Genomic DNA, 15,441 nt, shown 5'->3' with positions numbered 1-15,441 from the left:
AAGTATAAGCCACTCCCTCAAAAGCCATGTGCCCAGTAATCATTTTCACTGCTATTTTTATTATGAAAACCTATTATTTATTTTGGAAAGTTGTCTTTCTGTTCACATTTGGACAGCTCTTAAGTGATTGCAACCAAATTTTGCACTATGGTTCCTGAGATCAATCGGACACCATTTGAGGATGACAAACCTTTTAAATGATGCTGTCTTTTAGCCACTGGTTTCAGAACAGCACTGATTTTGGGGATTTCTTGGAATTATTGGGAAATAGCAGGTATTAGGCTGCTAGTATTGAAATCAAGATTGGACCCAGACATTCTACAGGTCTTAGAATAATAGAATTGCAGTTCACCACAAAGGTCATCTATCCCAACTCTGGGAGTCGAACCCACAACCCTGAGATTATGTGGCTCATGCTCTACAGACTGAGCTAGCCCAGCATCGTCCACTCCCTATGTTTCAATTTGCATTTGGAGCAGTGGACAAGAAGTGTAGGGCAGGATACCATCTCTAAATTTTGTTGCTCCGACAATTCATAAATAAAATCCACCTTTCAGTATAATCATTTTTATGAATCTCTCTTCCGGGATATTCTTGCACGATAGGTCAATTTAAATAGCAAGGCTGCTGTTTAAAAATACAGTGGTACCTCGAGTTAGATACGCTTCAGGTTACATATGCTTCAGGTTACAGACTCCGCTAACCCAGAAATAGTGCTTCAGGTTAAGAACTTTGCTTCAGGATAAGAACAGAAATCGTACCACTGTAACGGAATGGAAATACGATAAAGCTTTCGCCAAGCAGCCACACCCAAGACCTTCCAGCTCTGCAAACAGCTGAATGGACAAATAGCCCATCTCCCAGAACTGAGCAACTTTTCCCAGGTGAAACCACCTGAGTTTTCAAGTCCTGAAGGGTCAGACCTCTAACTAAACCTCTAATTACACCCATTATTAAATACAGTGGTACCTCGGGTTAAGAACTTAATTTGTTCCGGAGGTCCGTTCTTAACCTGAAACTGTTCTTAACCTGAGACACCACTTTAGCTAATGGGCCCCGCCCCCTGCCGCCGCACCACTGCTGCACGATTTCTGTTCTCATCCTGAAGCAAAGTTCTTAACCCGAGGTACTATTTCTGGGTTAGCGGAGTCTGTAACCTGAAGTGTATGTAACCTGAAGCGTCTAACCCGAGGTACCACTATATTATCTCACATTAATGAAAAGATTTCCCAGTTCCTGTATTCCAAATGGATGCCTACGGTACAACGGATCTTTCTTTTTAAAATGTCCGCCATGTTTCACTTCAACGGCTTATCTGACCTGATTTCTCTATCGCCCTCCTGCTGGGGGGCTTGGGGTGGGCCACAAACTGGGTAATGAAAGGATAGAGGGGTCCCTCCTGCTCCCGGGGAACACACCCGTCTCTCTCTCGAGGTGAGGGGCCATATTCCCTCACGGACTCACCATCTGCACCTGGCTGGTCGTGGACTGGGCCGTGACCTCAATCTGTGGGATAGGGGGGCCTTCCTTCTTCTCTTTGGCCTCACCGCTGCTGCTGGACAGGGTCAAAGGGGGGCAGCATTTGCTCAGGGACAAACTCTTCTTCCGGCTCGCACTGCTGGGGGTCTTCCTCAGGAGAGGATCGCTTGGGATGCGCTAGTTGAGGGCGAGAGGGGGGGAGGGGAACCTCAGAACAGTTGGAAGTTTGGTTGCATCGCAGCTTGCTGATAGGCCTAGACAGGATTGCCATACAGTTTGTACTACCTTGGATCCCGAACGCCTTGCGAGTCAAACGTTTTGGCTCCCGAACGCTGCAAACCCGGAAGCGATTTTTCGGGTTTGCAAACGTTCTCTGGAACCCAAACGTCTGCCAGGGCTTCCAATTGGCCGTAGGAGCTTTCGAACTTTGGTTTCCGAACGTTTTGGAAGCCGAACGGACTTCTGGAATGGATTCCGTTCAGCTTCCAAGGTATGACTGTATTTCAAAAAGTGAATTAGGAGTGAAGTTGCTGAGCTAAACAAAATCTAGACTTCCAACATGGGTTTCAGCGATTTCCTCCCAGACACTGCCGTATTCCGGCTATATCCATGAAAATCCAGACGTATGGCAGCCCTAGGCTAGACCATATGAGGTTAGAACACATCACAGCAAGGGACCCCCAGAGTCCCTTTGACCTCTCTGCCAACTTCACTATCTCCTTAAAGCTTAGACTCTTAGGTTGCATCCTGAGGGGAGAGAGACTGTGCTGACCATCAGGCAATAATAATAATAATTTATATTTATAACCCACCCTCCCCAGTCAGAGCCAGGCTCAGGGCGGCTAAAACCAGTAAAATCACAATAAAAACATAATGGGAGGGGGGGAGAACCAATTTAAAATACAGGTTAAAATGCAATTTAAAATGGCTTTTCCCACCTGACTTGCCCCACCCTCCAGCCCTTGGAGCCTTCAAAGCTGTTTCCAGAGGGAATTGCTGCCACAGTCATTATGTGTGTGTGTCTTCTGATGAACTGAGTGGAATCTAACTATGAGTCCTGAGAGTTGGGAGAGCGTTTTTGTGGATTCAACAGTGCTTAAGTTGTTATTTTTTGGTTGTTTGTTAATGTTGCACACCCTTCAACGTTTCTCCAATGAAAATAAGGATATCCTATTCCGTTGTTTTATTTATAACCCGCCCATCCAACTGGGTGTTCCAACCACCCTGGGTGGCTTCCAACATATATAAAAACATAATAAAACATTAAACATTTTAAAAAAACTTCCCTATACAAGGCTGCCTTCAGATGTCATCTAAAGATCGTATAGTTACTTATATCCTTGGCTTCGGGGGGGGGGGTCACAAATCTCCATACCCTCCAACATTTCCTGTTTTCCTGCTGTGATATCTGTTTTCTGCTAATTTATTGCCTGGGCAGCACACTGTTTAATGGCTATGCAGAGAGAATGCCCCCCCCCCCCCGCGCTGCATCTAACCCTGCTCTTCAGCCTTGGTGATGACCACCAACATGGACGGCTTTAAAAAAAGATTGAACAAATTTGTGGAGGAGAGGGCTATCAACGGCCACTAGACATGTGTGCTATGCTCTGCCTCCGTGGCTGGAGGCAGCAATGCTTCTAGGTATTGGTTGCTGGAAGCCACAGGAGGGGAGAAGTGCTCTTGTGTTTGAATCCTGCTTGTGGGTTTCCCCACAGGTATCTGGTTGACCACTGTGACAACAGGATGTGGGATTAGATGAGTCCCCTTTGGCCTGATCCAGTAGTCTCTTCTTGCGTCCTTATGTCCTTGGTCTTACTAGTGTCCCTCCCATTTCCCCCAGACTTCCAAGGATCCTGACCTGAGTCCAGACCAGAGCCGTCTTTTCCATAGGGCTTAGTGATGTGTTGCGCCACGGTGCCAGCCTCTCAGGGGCGCCCCAGCATGTGGGGGAGCTGTGCAGCTTTGCTGGAGGCCTCCCCTTTCCCTGCAAGCCTGCCAGCTGCACCCCGCCAACCCTAAGGCTGGTGGATGTGCAGCTTCCCTCCCAAGCCTCTGCGGGGATCGCTCTCCTCCCGTGAAGGCTTGGGAGGGGCGCAACTTCACTCCCAAGCCTCTGCGAGGATCGCTCTTTTGCAGTGGTATGGGGGAGAGTTGCGCCCCCCCCCCCATGAATGGCAGTGCACAACTATGGCCACCCCAATACTATCTGTGGTAATTTGGCAGTGCTGGGCGGATATTTGCACCCCGGTGCCACATCTGCTAAAGTCAGACCTGGTTCCAGACCTTCCCTGAGCCCCTGTGGCTCAAGAGGCGACTCTCCCTCAGCTAGGAGGACACAGCTGTGAGCTGCATTTCTTCCTTCCCTGAGCCATTTGCTTACCGTGGAATGTGAGCTTTCACGCCGCTTGGGCGCAGGCGGGACCTCAAAGTAAAAGGATCTGTGCTCCTTCAAGACTTGCTCCTCCCCGTCACTCTCCATATCACTGAGGTGAGGGGCCCTGCCAGGTTGGTTGTCCTCGATGTCGTGGGCCACGAGGCGGAGGATCAGGTCCTGCTTGCTTTCCACGTCCTTCAGGAGCTCGACCTTCGTGATGTCTGGCCTCATCAGGCTTTGGAAGGAGTTTCTGCAGACCGCCTGGAAGTGCAAGAACAGAGGGGGGGGGAAGGACAGTACCTTTTACCTGCGAGGAGAGGCACACCCAGGAGAGCCTCAGATCACGACTTAACAATGAACAATTGACAAGTTTCGGAACGCAACCCAAGTTACAAAAACCTGCACATGATATTGAAAGTGTTTGCCTATCAACAGTCTATACTAGCAACGCCATCATACAAATCTATGGTGTGACCACATTTGGGATAGTATACAAAGTTCTGGGACTTCCAGGGAGGATCATGGCAGACTGACTATCTTCTGTTGGCAGCTTGCTAACAGAGATAATTATGTAGTGATTGATGGTAGCCAAGGCATAAATCTTGGCTACTGAAATTGACTCTAAATATGAGAGTGAATGGGGGCTTAACGTGAAGCCTTGATTGTTCTTCCGCTCGGGGCAGGGTGCCTTAAACCAGGCATGGCCAAACTTGGCCCTCCAACTGTTTTGAGACTACAGTTCCCATCATTCCTGACCACTGGTCCTGTTAGATAGGGATGATGGGAGTTGTAGTCCTAAAACAGCTGGAGGGCCAAGTTTGGCCATGCTTGCCTTAAACCAAATCTACTTCTGCACATGCAAAGAAGCCTCCCACCCCACCCCGCCCTGCCTACCTCCTTCGGCCTCACCCCAAGGCGCCCAGCCATATCCAAAGAGGGCCTCCGTTCTTTCTTCTTGTTGGGATCTTGAAAGCCGAGGTTACTAGAGAGACTCTTCCCTGACATCGAGGCTCTCCTCAGCTCCGTGAGGCTCATGCCTATCTTTGACATGCACGTCTTTTTCAGCTTCTCTAGGGGCTCTGTCTTGATGGACAGGACGGCTAAGTGCTCCGCGACGATCTCTGGGTCGACCTTCAGCGCCTTGTGCCCGATGCAGGGGATGATTTTCACCGGCATATCGCTCTTCTGCAGCAGGGTTTCCGCATCTTCGGGCACAGTGGGCAGATCTGCCAAATCCAACTCGTCCTCGTCCTCTTCTTCGATGGAGCTGACCCGAGCATAGACTTTGCTGACAATGCGGTCCAGTTCCAGGGCACTGACGGTCTCGTTCTCTAAGTTTTCGTCACAAGGGTTGCCGCTGATGGAGCAGCTGGAGACCTCATTGATGATGATGCTGGCCACCTGCTCAGGGAAGAGGACCTTGTTGGTCGTCACGTCGTCGTACAGCTCTTGCTGGGACCCAGATTTCTCCAGGACGTTGCTGAAGACGCTGTGGACAACGTGGTCGACCTTCTCCTCGTATTGGGGGTCCAGCTCTGGCTGGTTGCTGTAGGTCACCAGGTCCATTTTGTTCTTTGACATCTTTTTCTCCACGGACGTCTTCAGCTGGCAAGCGATTTCGTTGACATCTGTCTTGGACAAAGCCTTCTTCTCTTGGACGCCCAAGTCATTCTGGGCAAGTAGGATTTTCGTGAGCAACCTGCTTAGGATCTCCTCCAGGAAAGCCACCGGCACTTGTGTGACCAGGGGCACCTCTGTGGGTTCCATTGCCCCAATATTGCCAAGGAATTTCTCAATGATCTTGTCTGTTTCCAGCTTTATTTCCGCACTGGAGCGGGGCAACTCGTCCTCCATGTTCGTGGTCGACTGGAAATCGCGCCCGGAGATTTCACTCACCATGAAGCAGGCAACCCGGTTGACAAAGTCCTCATTCTTGTTGGTTAAGTCATCGTACATAGACGCTTCAGAGCTGGAATGTCTGAGGATGTCAGTGTAGACGGAATCCACAACCTCCCCAACTGCCCGGCTGTCTTCTGAGCCCAGGTCCTCCAATTCATCATGCTGCCAGACTCTCATATTCTTCTTTGAAAGAAGACTTTGCAAGGAGTTGATCATCTTTCTGCCCACCTCCTTCATTAAGGCAATACTCCTTGTATCCAAGTCATCCACAGGGAGGGCATTGAACAGTTTTGAGAGGAATTTAGCAGCCACCTCCTCTATGATGATGGACGACAACCCCTTGAGGTGGGATCGCAGTGGTGTCTCACGCTCTGCACCCTCAGGACCACCCCCATATTGTTCCTCCAGGTTTCTTTCCGCTTCCATGGCCTCCTGCTGTCGGCCGAGCTCCTCCGAAAAGTACGCCTGCATCGGGTTCCCATAAATCTCTTTCATCACCAAGTCAGTGATCCTTTCCATAAGGATCGTGCAGCCTGTCCTGATGCATTTCTCAATGGCCGATGCAGTTCCAAACTCTGGCAAAATCTGGTGGTAGACGGTATTGGCCACCGTTTGGCTCACGACACGGTTGGGCTGCACCCTGTCAAGGTACTGGACCTCAGCATTCTTGTCCTTGGAGATCTCTGACATCACATTGCTCAGGAGCTTCATGTGAATGAAATCGAACTCTGCGCACTGCTCCTCGGTGTCATCGGATGATGTCGTGGGGAGGGGGAAAATTTTGGACAAGAGGATTGCAAGAACCTCGTGTATGAACCTCTGAGACACTAGGACCGGGTTTGGTTTGTCACTGCTGACTGGGGACGGAGTGCTGCTCTTCTTCACCTCCATCAACACTTTCTTTGCCATCTCTCCTATTTCAAAAGGTTTTGAGGCCTGGCTCTGGGGTGCCCTTGGCAGCCCCTGGATCTGGTATCCTAGAATCTCTTTCTTTATTGCACTGGCCACTCTCTCCACTAACATCTGGTCGCTTTCCTTGCCTGCCCAGATAGGGGCTCCAGGAGCCCGATCTTGCAAGATGCCACACAGAGAAGCATGGATGATTTTAGCCACGTCCGTCTTCCCCACAGATGGGAAACCCTGCCCTTTGGTGGGGAGCTGCAGGACCTTAACCGGGGACTTGGCAAACTCCTTTAAAATGGATTCCACTAGATTTCTGACGGAGGACTCCTCCTCCACAGGCATTGCCTCTTTCTTCTCCACCGGGCACACACTGGTTGTTGACGAGAGCAACTTGCTTATCAGCCCACTAAAAATGTCCTTCAAGAAGGTGGAGGAATAAGCACCTCCTCCATCCTCAAACTGCATTGCCTGCACCTCCCCTTCCCCAAGTTTCATGTGGTGGATCGTCCAGCCAGCTGTTTTTGCAGAAAAGCTGGGGGAAGGAACCGGCGGAAGTTGACTGGGAGGTGAGTATGGCTTTTTGCGCTGGAGCGTCCAGTCATCTGCTTCTGCAGGAAAGGCAGGAGGAGGGTGAGATCCGCAGGGAGGCGAGGGCATCTTATCCTCGTAGATTGTCCAGCAGTCTGGTTTTGTGGACGTGGTGGGAGGAGGAGACAAAAGTTGACTGGGAGGAGAGTGTGGCTTAACGTAGTGGATCGTCCAGCGGTCTGTTTGTGTAGAATAGGTGGGAATGGGAGACTTTCCAGGAGGTGAGTGTGACTTGGGAAGTGGATAGTCTGGCCTTGATTGACAGAGAAACGCTGCACTCTCTTCCTCTGTGGATTCGTAGTTTTGGTTTAGAGACCCGGGTTTGACGCAGACGGCCTTGCAGATATTGTCCATGAGGCTCTGGATACTTTTGCCTGCCTCGGGAGATGGTTTTCTTCTTGCTTTCTTCCTGGGAGGACTTCTCTTCCCTACACTGCCCAAAGGAGAATCTGGCGAACTTCCAGGGACCCATGACGGAAACATTTTGTGCATTATCTTAAGGAACATCTCTCCAAACATGGAGCCAGAGGGTGTGGTGTCCGGGAGGATGGTCTCCACTCGGTCAAGGATTGTCTCAGCTTCTAGAAATAAGAACAGGTACGGGGAAGTATCCCCAGTAAACAAAGGCATCAACTGGTATGCACAGATTTCTCTGATTATTAGTGGAGCTAGCTTTTCTGCTAATGAATGTCCTTCATTTTGGAAAGCTTTAAAAATCTCACACTCCGATCCAAGCTGCTCCACCAACTTCTCATAGATGCAGTTGCTTAAATGAATCACTTCTTCAGGAACAATCTTTGGGAGAGGGAGGTCTCCCTCCGCACCATGAATGACCTTGACTTCTGATCTTTTGAACTCGCACACTAAAGCATTGACTAGCCTGGTAACTAGATCCCTCATCTCAGACTCTGATAAACAACAGTCTTTGGAATATGCCAAAAAGTTTGGGGAGGACAAGATTTTGCAAAAGAAAGCCACAACAACATCCTCTAAAAAGGCTGCAGAGTAGATCCGTTGAGAAACTAGCTTCTTTTCCTTCTGCAATTTAGCACATTCGCGGGTGGCAGAATCACTGCTGTCTAAAAACGGGTGGAGGTGGAAATTCAAAATCTCCCTTATGAGCAAATTGGCAACTTCACGGAGGGTGCTGTTCCCTCGGACCTTGAGAGTACTCTGAAGCTCGCTTTGGGAGTTAGACTTCTGCAAAATCTGGTTGTAAACTGAACAGGCGATGTCCTCTTTGGATTCTTCGTCCATCTCTGGAGTTTGCCCCGAGGTGTTTCCCAGCAGGATTTGATGTGCCAGAATCTCTGCAATGACATAATGTTTCAGGTTGGCGACCATCTCAGCGAAATCTGTCTCTGAGAAGTCAACCTGGTTGCCAACGCAAGCGCTGATGCTCTCTGGAGTGGGGAATATTCTCTCCAAGAGCTGGTTGAGCATGTTCTCCAGGAGAATGAAAGGGAAGACCGTCATGCAGGAGCTTAGGGAGTCTCCGGCAGAAGGGTCCACATAAGAGGACGCCTCGTGAGATGTCGTAGACTGGAGATGATACTTAAACATTTCGTTGATAATGAAGCAAGCTATCTGAGTGACGTACAAGTTCCGCAGGCTCTCTTTGTCTTGTGGGAAAGGCTGCTGCAACATCACTTCGTGCAAGACGTCACAGTAGATAGAGTCCACCATGCACGAGATGGCTTCTTCTGAAATGCCAGCTTCTCCCCTGTTGCCGTAAGTGCTGATCCAAATGGCCTGCTTCAGAACAATGTCCAGGATGTCTTTCTTCAGCTGTGCAATTGTGCTGCTCATTTCAGAGTCAAAGCCACCTTCGCCCTGCCCTAGGCATGCAGTGCTACTAGAAGGAGATGGGAAGATCTGCAAGAGCAGCCTGTCAACGATGGCCTCCAGGACTGGGTAGCAGAGCACGGTGGAGTAGGGTGGTGAAGCATTGGCTCCAGGCACACCCTGGTCCACCACCAGTATCTCATGGATGAGGCACTTTGCAGGAGGCGGACCTGCTGTTGACCCCAGCATGCGATCGATGGCACCTTCAAATATCATGGTGGCTGTCTGGCGGGACAACACATGCCTCTCTTCATCAGTATGTTCCTCAGGCTCCAGGTCTTGTGTGCTGTCCTTGTAGGTTCTGCCTTCTGGCAGGGAGCCCAGGGGCGGCTCCTCGGGACCCTCTTGGATGTGCAGCTGAGCTTTCGTAAGCTCCTTCGTAAGTGACTTCACCAGCTTCACAGCTGTGTCTCCAATGAAGTCCCCGGGACCACTTAGAGGGGTGTCCGAGAAAGAGTTGGAGATCCTTGATATCAGCTGAGAAATGACTTCTCCTAGGAACGAAGAAGGACTCGACGGGCCTCTCTTCCCCGCCATGCTTGCCTGCCGCAGGTCCAAGGGCTTGACGGTGGTTTTGTACACTTCAAATCTTGACATGGAGTCTCCTGCAGCTGCTCTGTCCCAGGTAGGAGACTCCTGCCTGGCTACAAAAGGCTGGACATGCTGCTGCAGGATGTCACCCACAAGGAACCCGGCAATTCGGTCAATCAGGCTTTTGCTCTTATTCTTCACGTCTCTCTGGACGGCTTCGAGGGAGCCAGATTTCTGTATGATCTTGCTGCACAGGGAATCGGTCATGTTCTGGACATCTTCCTCCGAATACTCACATTGTTCTGGGTCTTTTGTAACCTTGATCTGATGCTTCAAAAGCTTCATCTGGACATCGTTGAGCAGCTGGGTGGAGAGCTTGCTGAAGTCTGACTCCGACAGGTGCCTTTTGTCCATGGATGTGGAAGGGAAGATTTTTGACAACAGTCCAGTGATTAAATCTTTCAGGAATCCTGAAGACAGGAAGGTGCTGAATGGAGACCGGCTCTCAGTTTCCTCCTGGGTTTCAGAAACGTACTCGTGGAACGGAGTTGAAGGTGTAGTCTTGGGCAAGTCTCCAGAAAACAGTGGATGGAGAAGATAATCAGAGATGCCTTTTTCAACCAATCTCTTAATCTTGTCAAAGAGGGCACTCTGTCTTCCGCTGCTGAGGTCGTCTGGCGAAGCAACATCTCTTTCTTTCATCAAACTGTTGCACACAGAGTCAACCACATTCTGGACAACAATGTCCATCAAGGGGCCCATTAAACTCGGCTCATCTTCTTTCGGGACTCCGGTAACTGCAGCCTTACCAAAATGCAAGTTGATTGAACAGGCCAATTGCTTTGCAATTCTCTCCAACTCAGCTTCATGCCACCCTTTGCTTGATTCTTTCTTGTCCCTGGAAACAGGCAGAACGTTGGCTAAAACTCTGGAAACAATTTCTTCTAAGAAACGAGCTGGGAAAACTCCTCCACAGGGACCCAAGGGTTCCCCAAGGCTATCCAGAACAGTCCTGACAATGTCCTCAGACAGAGCTTCAGGGTCGGGGCATCCTGAAGAGGACTCCTCTTTAGAGACAAATCTCTGAAGATGATGGTTCGTGATTTCCTGAATTATGAAGCTGGTCATGCAGTCTATAAAATCCATATCCCGACACTTGATGTCTTTCTGTATAGACTCTTGTGAGCCAGCCTTCTCCAGCATATACCTGTAAACAGAATTGACCATGGTCTGAATCTCCGTCTCCGAATGGGAACGGCAGGGGGCGTCCTTTTTGGCCACCCAGATTTTGTGTTTGGAAATGGACGCCATCACTTGTTTGATCATGTAGGAGCAGAGCTCATCAAAATCTGTTCCCGACACCTCCCTCTTCCCTGGCTTTCGCTTCGCACCCTCGCAGGGCGGGAAGAGTTGATTCACCATCTGGTTGACAACCCTTTCCAAATACTTCTGAGACAAGACAGTAATGTACGCCGGGGTCGGCTGCTGCCGCTTTTGGAATTTGGGGAGGCAGATGCAACATTCGACCTTCTGGATGATCTGTTCGGCCTTGATGTTTCGAAAGGCATTCTGCGGCAGCCTCCGGCAAACCACCGGCGGCAGTTGGTAATCCAGAATCTCCGTCAGAATAATTTCAGATGCCCTCTCAGCCAACGACTCAATGTCCCTGCCTATGTTTCGGTCGGCAGCCAGCTGGAACCCAAACTCCCTTAAGATGGAGTCAACTATTTTGCTGACTGTTCGACTGTCCACCTGCGGGAAGTATGCCTTTTCATCGGCCCTCGTCAAGACCCCCACGCCAGCCTTTGTAAACTCTTCCACCAGGGCACTGATAAACAGGGTGTTCATCTCCTGGAGGTCGATGCAGGTGTCCCGGTTGTATTTGCTATGCAGCGAAGAGAAGATCTTGAACAACAGCTGGCAAATGACTTCCTCCAGGAACGACGCCGAGTAAATGGTAGTGAACTCCGGGTGGAACTGCCTGTGATCCCCACGTCCCGACATGGTCACCACTTCCCTCCGGTAAGTCCTCACGTTGCAAGTAGCAGAGTGAGGCTTCCTTCTCGCATGCTTGCCGCTCGGAGCCCGGGAACTGTATGTCCTGTGCTGCATGGCCGTTTCCAGCACTGTCTTGTTCCTGTCCCGCAAGCTCTTGCGGGCCTGATGCCTCCCTGAAACGGGTGCTTTCCACTCCGGCCGCCTGCCTCTCGGCAATGAGTGGTACATGTCACTTTTACCACTTCGCGGGTGCTTTTTGCCAAAGCTCTGCCCCCATCCTTTTTTGCAGGGCCCCTGTGAGAACCCCACGGCCTTCTTTGAGTAAGGTTTCCCATGCCCTGGATGATCAATGCTGTGGGAAAGCTCTGTGATCACTGGTTTCACCAGGGTATGTGCCAACATGTCGAGCGCTGACTCGTAGGAAGGCACCCCTGCCTCAGGCTCCACCCAGGGCTCCTCGCTGTACTGGATGTCGTATGTCAAAATGGTGGAGGCAGAGTCCGTCTTGTGGGCTTCCACCTCCCTGCTTGAATATTGGAAGAGCTCGCCGTCGCTGGCACTCTTCCGGATGTCACAGAACTGCTCGTCCTCTGGGAACTCGTCAAAAGCAAAGGTGCCAGTGAAATGGTCCGTTGTGATGCATTTGTCCAAGAGGGTCCGGATCAGCTTTTCGCTCACGACGTCCAGCAGGACGACGGATTTGGGCGAGAGTCCCAGGTTGCCACTGAAGATCTCATTGCCCAGCCTGTAGGCATGCGGGCACACAGACGAATAAAGGTTTTGCCTCTTAGGCATCAGGTCTGTGTCATGATATCGCGACATGTTCTGAGCTCGGGCATCCGGGAAGTGCCCCGTGAAACTGCCCTGAGGCTGACCAGGCCACATCGAGTCCAAAATGATGTGCAGGACTTTGTTGACGACCTGCTTTGCTTCGGTGGACTTCAAGCTGCGGATGAAGCTGTCGAGGTTGGAAGCGACGCAGCTGAGCCGCTGGTTCTTGTGGGCAATTTGGTCCATTGCCGACAAGCAAGCCATCCCTTTGATGTCGCCGGGGCCTCGGCAGTCTCCCCTGGAAGCTCCGCAGGCACAACGAGAGGAGAAGTAGGGCTGCTGCTGGGGCAGTGCGTCCCGAGCTTTCCTTTCGCTCATGGATTTGCACCTGATTTCGATTTCCAGGCACAGCAGGTGGGCAACCTCCTTCACGAGAGAGTGGTAGACCTCGTCAAAGTCCGCCAGGCAGAGAGGTGGCAGGCAGATGTACCTTGACTTCCTCGTCAGGAAGCCTTTCCTGCTGACTGTCTCCTGCAAGATGTTCCTCTCACACAAGATGCTCAGGATCCTCTCGGATATGTGGAACGCCAGCTCTTTGATGTTGACGGGAGCCGATTTGGGGCCCCTGATTCCATGCTCAGGGCAGCAAGAGTCCACTGAGCAGAACATGGAGAGGCTGGTCTCAATGCCATCGCTTCTCTCTCTGGCACCTTGCCGGGCACAGGGGTTCAGGATGCTCCGGATGACGTTGGAGACCACTGCCTGGGTCAAGGGCTCCCAAAACACATCGAGGCAGGAGGATTGCCTCTTGCAGTGGGGCAGGTAGGTGCTCCTCCAGATCCGTTCCTGGAGCCACCTTGATTCAGACTGCATCATCTCCTGCTTCCATGCTGGGCAAGAGGCCCTGTAACCCTTCTCATCCAAAGCATCTGGGGGAGGAAACACAGACAGGTTTACTATCACACACCTCAGGGAGCTTCTGAATAATAATAATAATAATAATAATAATTTATTATTTATACCCCGCCCATCTGGCTGGGCCTCCCCAGCCACTCTGGGCGGCTTCCATAGAAACCAAAAATACAGTAAAATATCACACGTTAAAAACTTCCCTGAACAGGGCTGCCTTAAGATGTCTTCTGAATGCCAGGTAGTTGTTTATCGCTTTGACATCTGCTGGAAGGGCGTTCCACAGGGTGGGCACCACTACCGAGAAGGCCCTCTGCCTGGTTCCCTGTAGCTTTGCTTCTCGCAATGAGGGAACCGCCAGAAGGCCCTCGGTGCTGGACCTCAGCGTCCAGGCAGAATGATGGGGGTGGAGACGCTCCTTCAGGTATACTGGACCGAGGCCGTTTAGGGCTTTAAAGGTCAACACCAACACTTTGAATTGTGCTCGGAAACATACTGGGAGCCAATGTAGGTCTTTCAAGACCGGTGTTATATGGTCTCGGTGGCCGTCCCCAGTCACCAGTCTAGCTGCCGCATTCTGGATTAGTTGTAGTTTCCGAGTCACCTTCAAAGGTAGCCCCACGTAGAGTGCATTGCAGTAGTCCAAGCGGGAGATAACCAGAGCATGCACCACTCTGGTGAGACAGTCCGCAGGCAGATAGGGTCTCAGCCTACGTACCAGATGGAGCTGGTAAACAGCTGCCCTGGACACAGATTTGACCTGTGCCTCCATGGACAGCTGTGAGTCCAAAATGACTCCCAGGCTGCGCACCTGGTCCTTCAGGGGCACAGTTACCCCATTCAGGACCAGGGAATCCTCCACACCTGCCCGCCTCCTGTCCCCCCAAAACAGTACTTCTGTCTTGTCAGGATTCAACCTCAATCTGTTAGCCGCCATCCATCCTCCAACCGCCTCCAGACACTCACACAGGACCTTCACCGCCTTCAATGGTTCTGATTTAAAAGAGAGGTAGAGCTGGGTATCATCCGCATACTGATGAACACCCAGCCCAAACCTCCTGATGATCTCTCCCAGCAGCTGCATGTAAATGTTGAAAAGCATGGGGGAGAGGACAGAACCCTGAGGCACCCCACAAGTGAGAGCCCAGGGGTCTGAACACTCATCCCCCACCACCACTTTCTGAACACGGCCCAGGAGGAAGGAGCAGAACCACTGTATGACAGTGCCCCCAGCTCCCAGCCCCTCAAGACGGTCCAGAAGGATGTTATGGTCGATGGTATCAAACACCGCTGAGAGATCCAGCAGAACTAGGAAACAGCTCTCACCTTTGTCCCTAGCCCACCGGGGATCATCAGCCAGTGTGACCAAGGCAGTTTCAGTCCCATGATGAGGCCTGAATCCCGACTGGAAGGGATCCAAATGGTCCGCTTCTTCCAGGCGTGAAGCCCTGGAAATACCACGAACCAATTCTGGAAGTCCCAACTTGGGTGGTTTGGGGCAAAAACTGTTACTGTTAACTATTAACGGGGTTGTGTGCCCAACTAAGTTCTACGCAGAGTTAGACCCATTGAAATTAACAGCTCACCATAGCCATGGCAATCAATTCAATAAGTCTACTCTGAGTAGAATCGCGTTGGGTGAATCGGTTCTTTCTGCCTTTGGGTGGGACTTTCCTCCCTGGGAACCCGTCTCACGTAGCAGGAATGATGCTCATCATACACTTGTGCACATTCTCAAACACACTGGCCACAATGTCCCTGGCAATGGAGCCAATCTCTGCCTGGGAATTACTATGGAAAAGCCCCAGAACCTCCAATCTCTTGAAGCTGCAGCAAAAGAGCCTCTCACTCAGCTCGCCCTGTGCCTTCTCCAGGATGCAAACAGATGACTCAAGATCCCGGGTCTTCATTAGAACCTCGCTGACAATGCTCTCTGTCACTTACAGCATTTTGAGGGTTTCAGTGATGTTTGTGTCGTTCAGCGGCTGCTGCTCAAATATCTCTTTCAAGATGCCCCCAACAATAATAAATTATGTATTTATTTTTTTAATTCTGTACCCTGTATAAAACAGGCAAATCAGCCCAATTTACATCTCAATAAGTAATGTTAAGCTTTTTACTAACTTTAAAGGGTATTTCCAGCC

The 15,441-nt window shown here is 50.8% G+C and overlaps 1 protein-coding gene across 1 annotated transcript in view; it reads right to left on the bottom strand.

The window, feature by feature from the left end:
• FSIP2 (fibrous sheath interacting protein 2) overlaps positions 1–15,441 on the bottom strand; it is a 40,603-nt gene that overhangs the window by 3,744 nt on the left and 21,418 nt on the right. The window contains exons 15-17 of the mRNA XM_081843763.1: positions 4,748–13,317; positions 3,860–4,114; positions 1,465–1,656 (exon numbers count right to left, since the gene is read on the bottom strand). Of these exons, the coding sequence (XP_081699889.1) occupies positions 1,465–1,656; positions 3,860–4,114; positions 4,748–13,317 (9,017 nt within the window). The remainder of the gene's footprint in view (positions 1–1,464; positions 1,657–3,859; positions 4,115–4,747; positions 13,318–15,441) is intronic.

The sequence above is a fragment of the Podarcis erhardii genome (assembly GCF_964252035.2).
Source record: "Podarcis erhardii genome assembly, chromosome: 16".
Classification (NCBI taxonomy): domain Eukaryota; kingdom Metazoa; phylum Chordata; class Lepidosauria; order Squamata; family Lacertidae; genus Podarcis; species Podarcis erhardii.
This window is presented reverse-complemented; position numbering and strand designations above follow the sequence as displayed.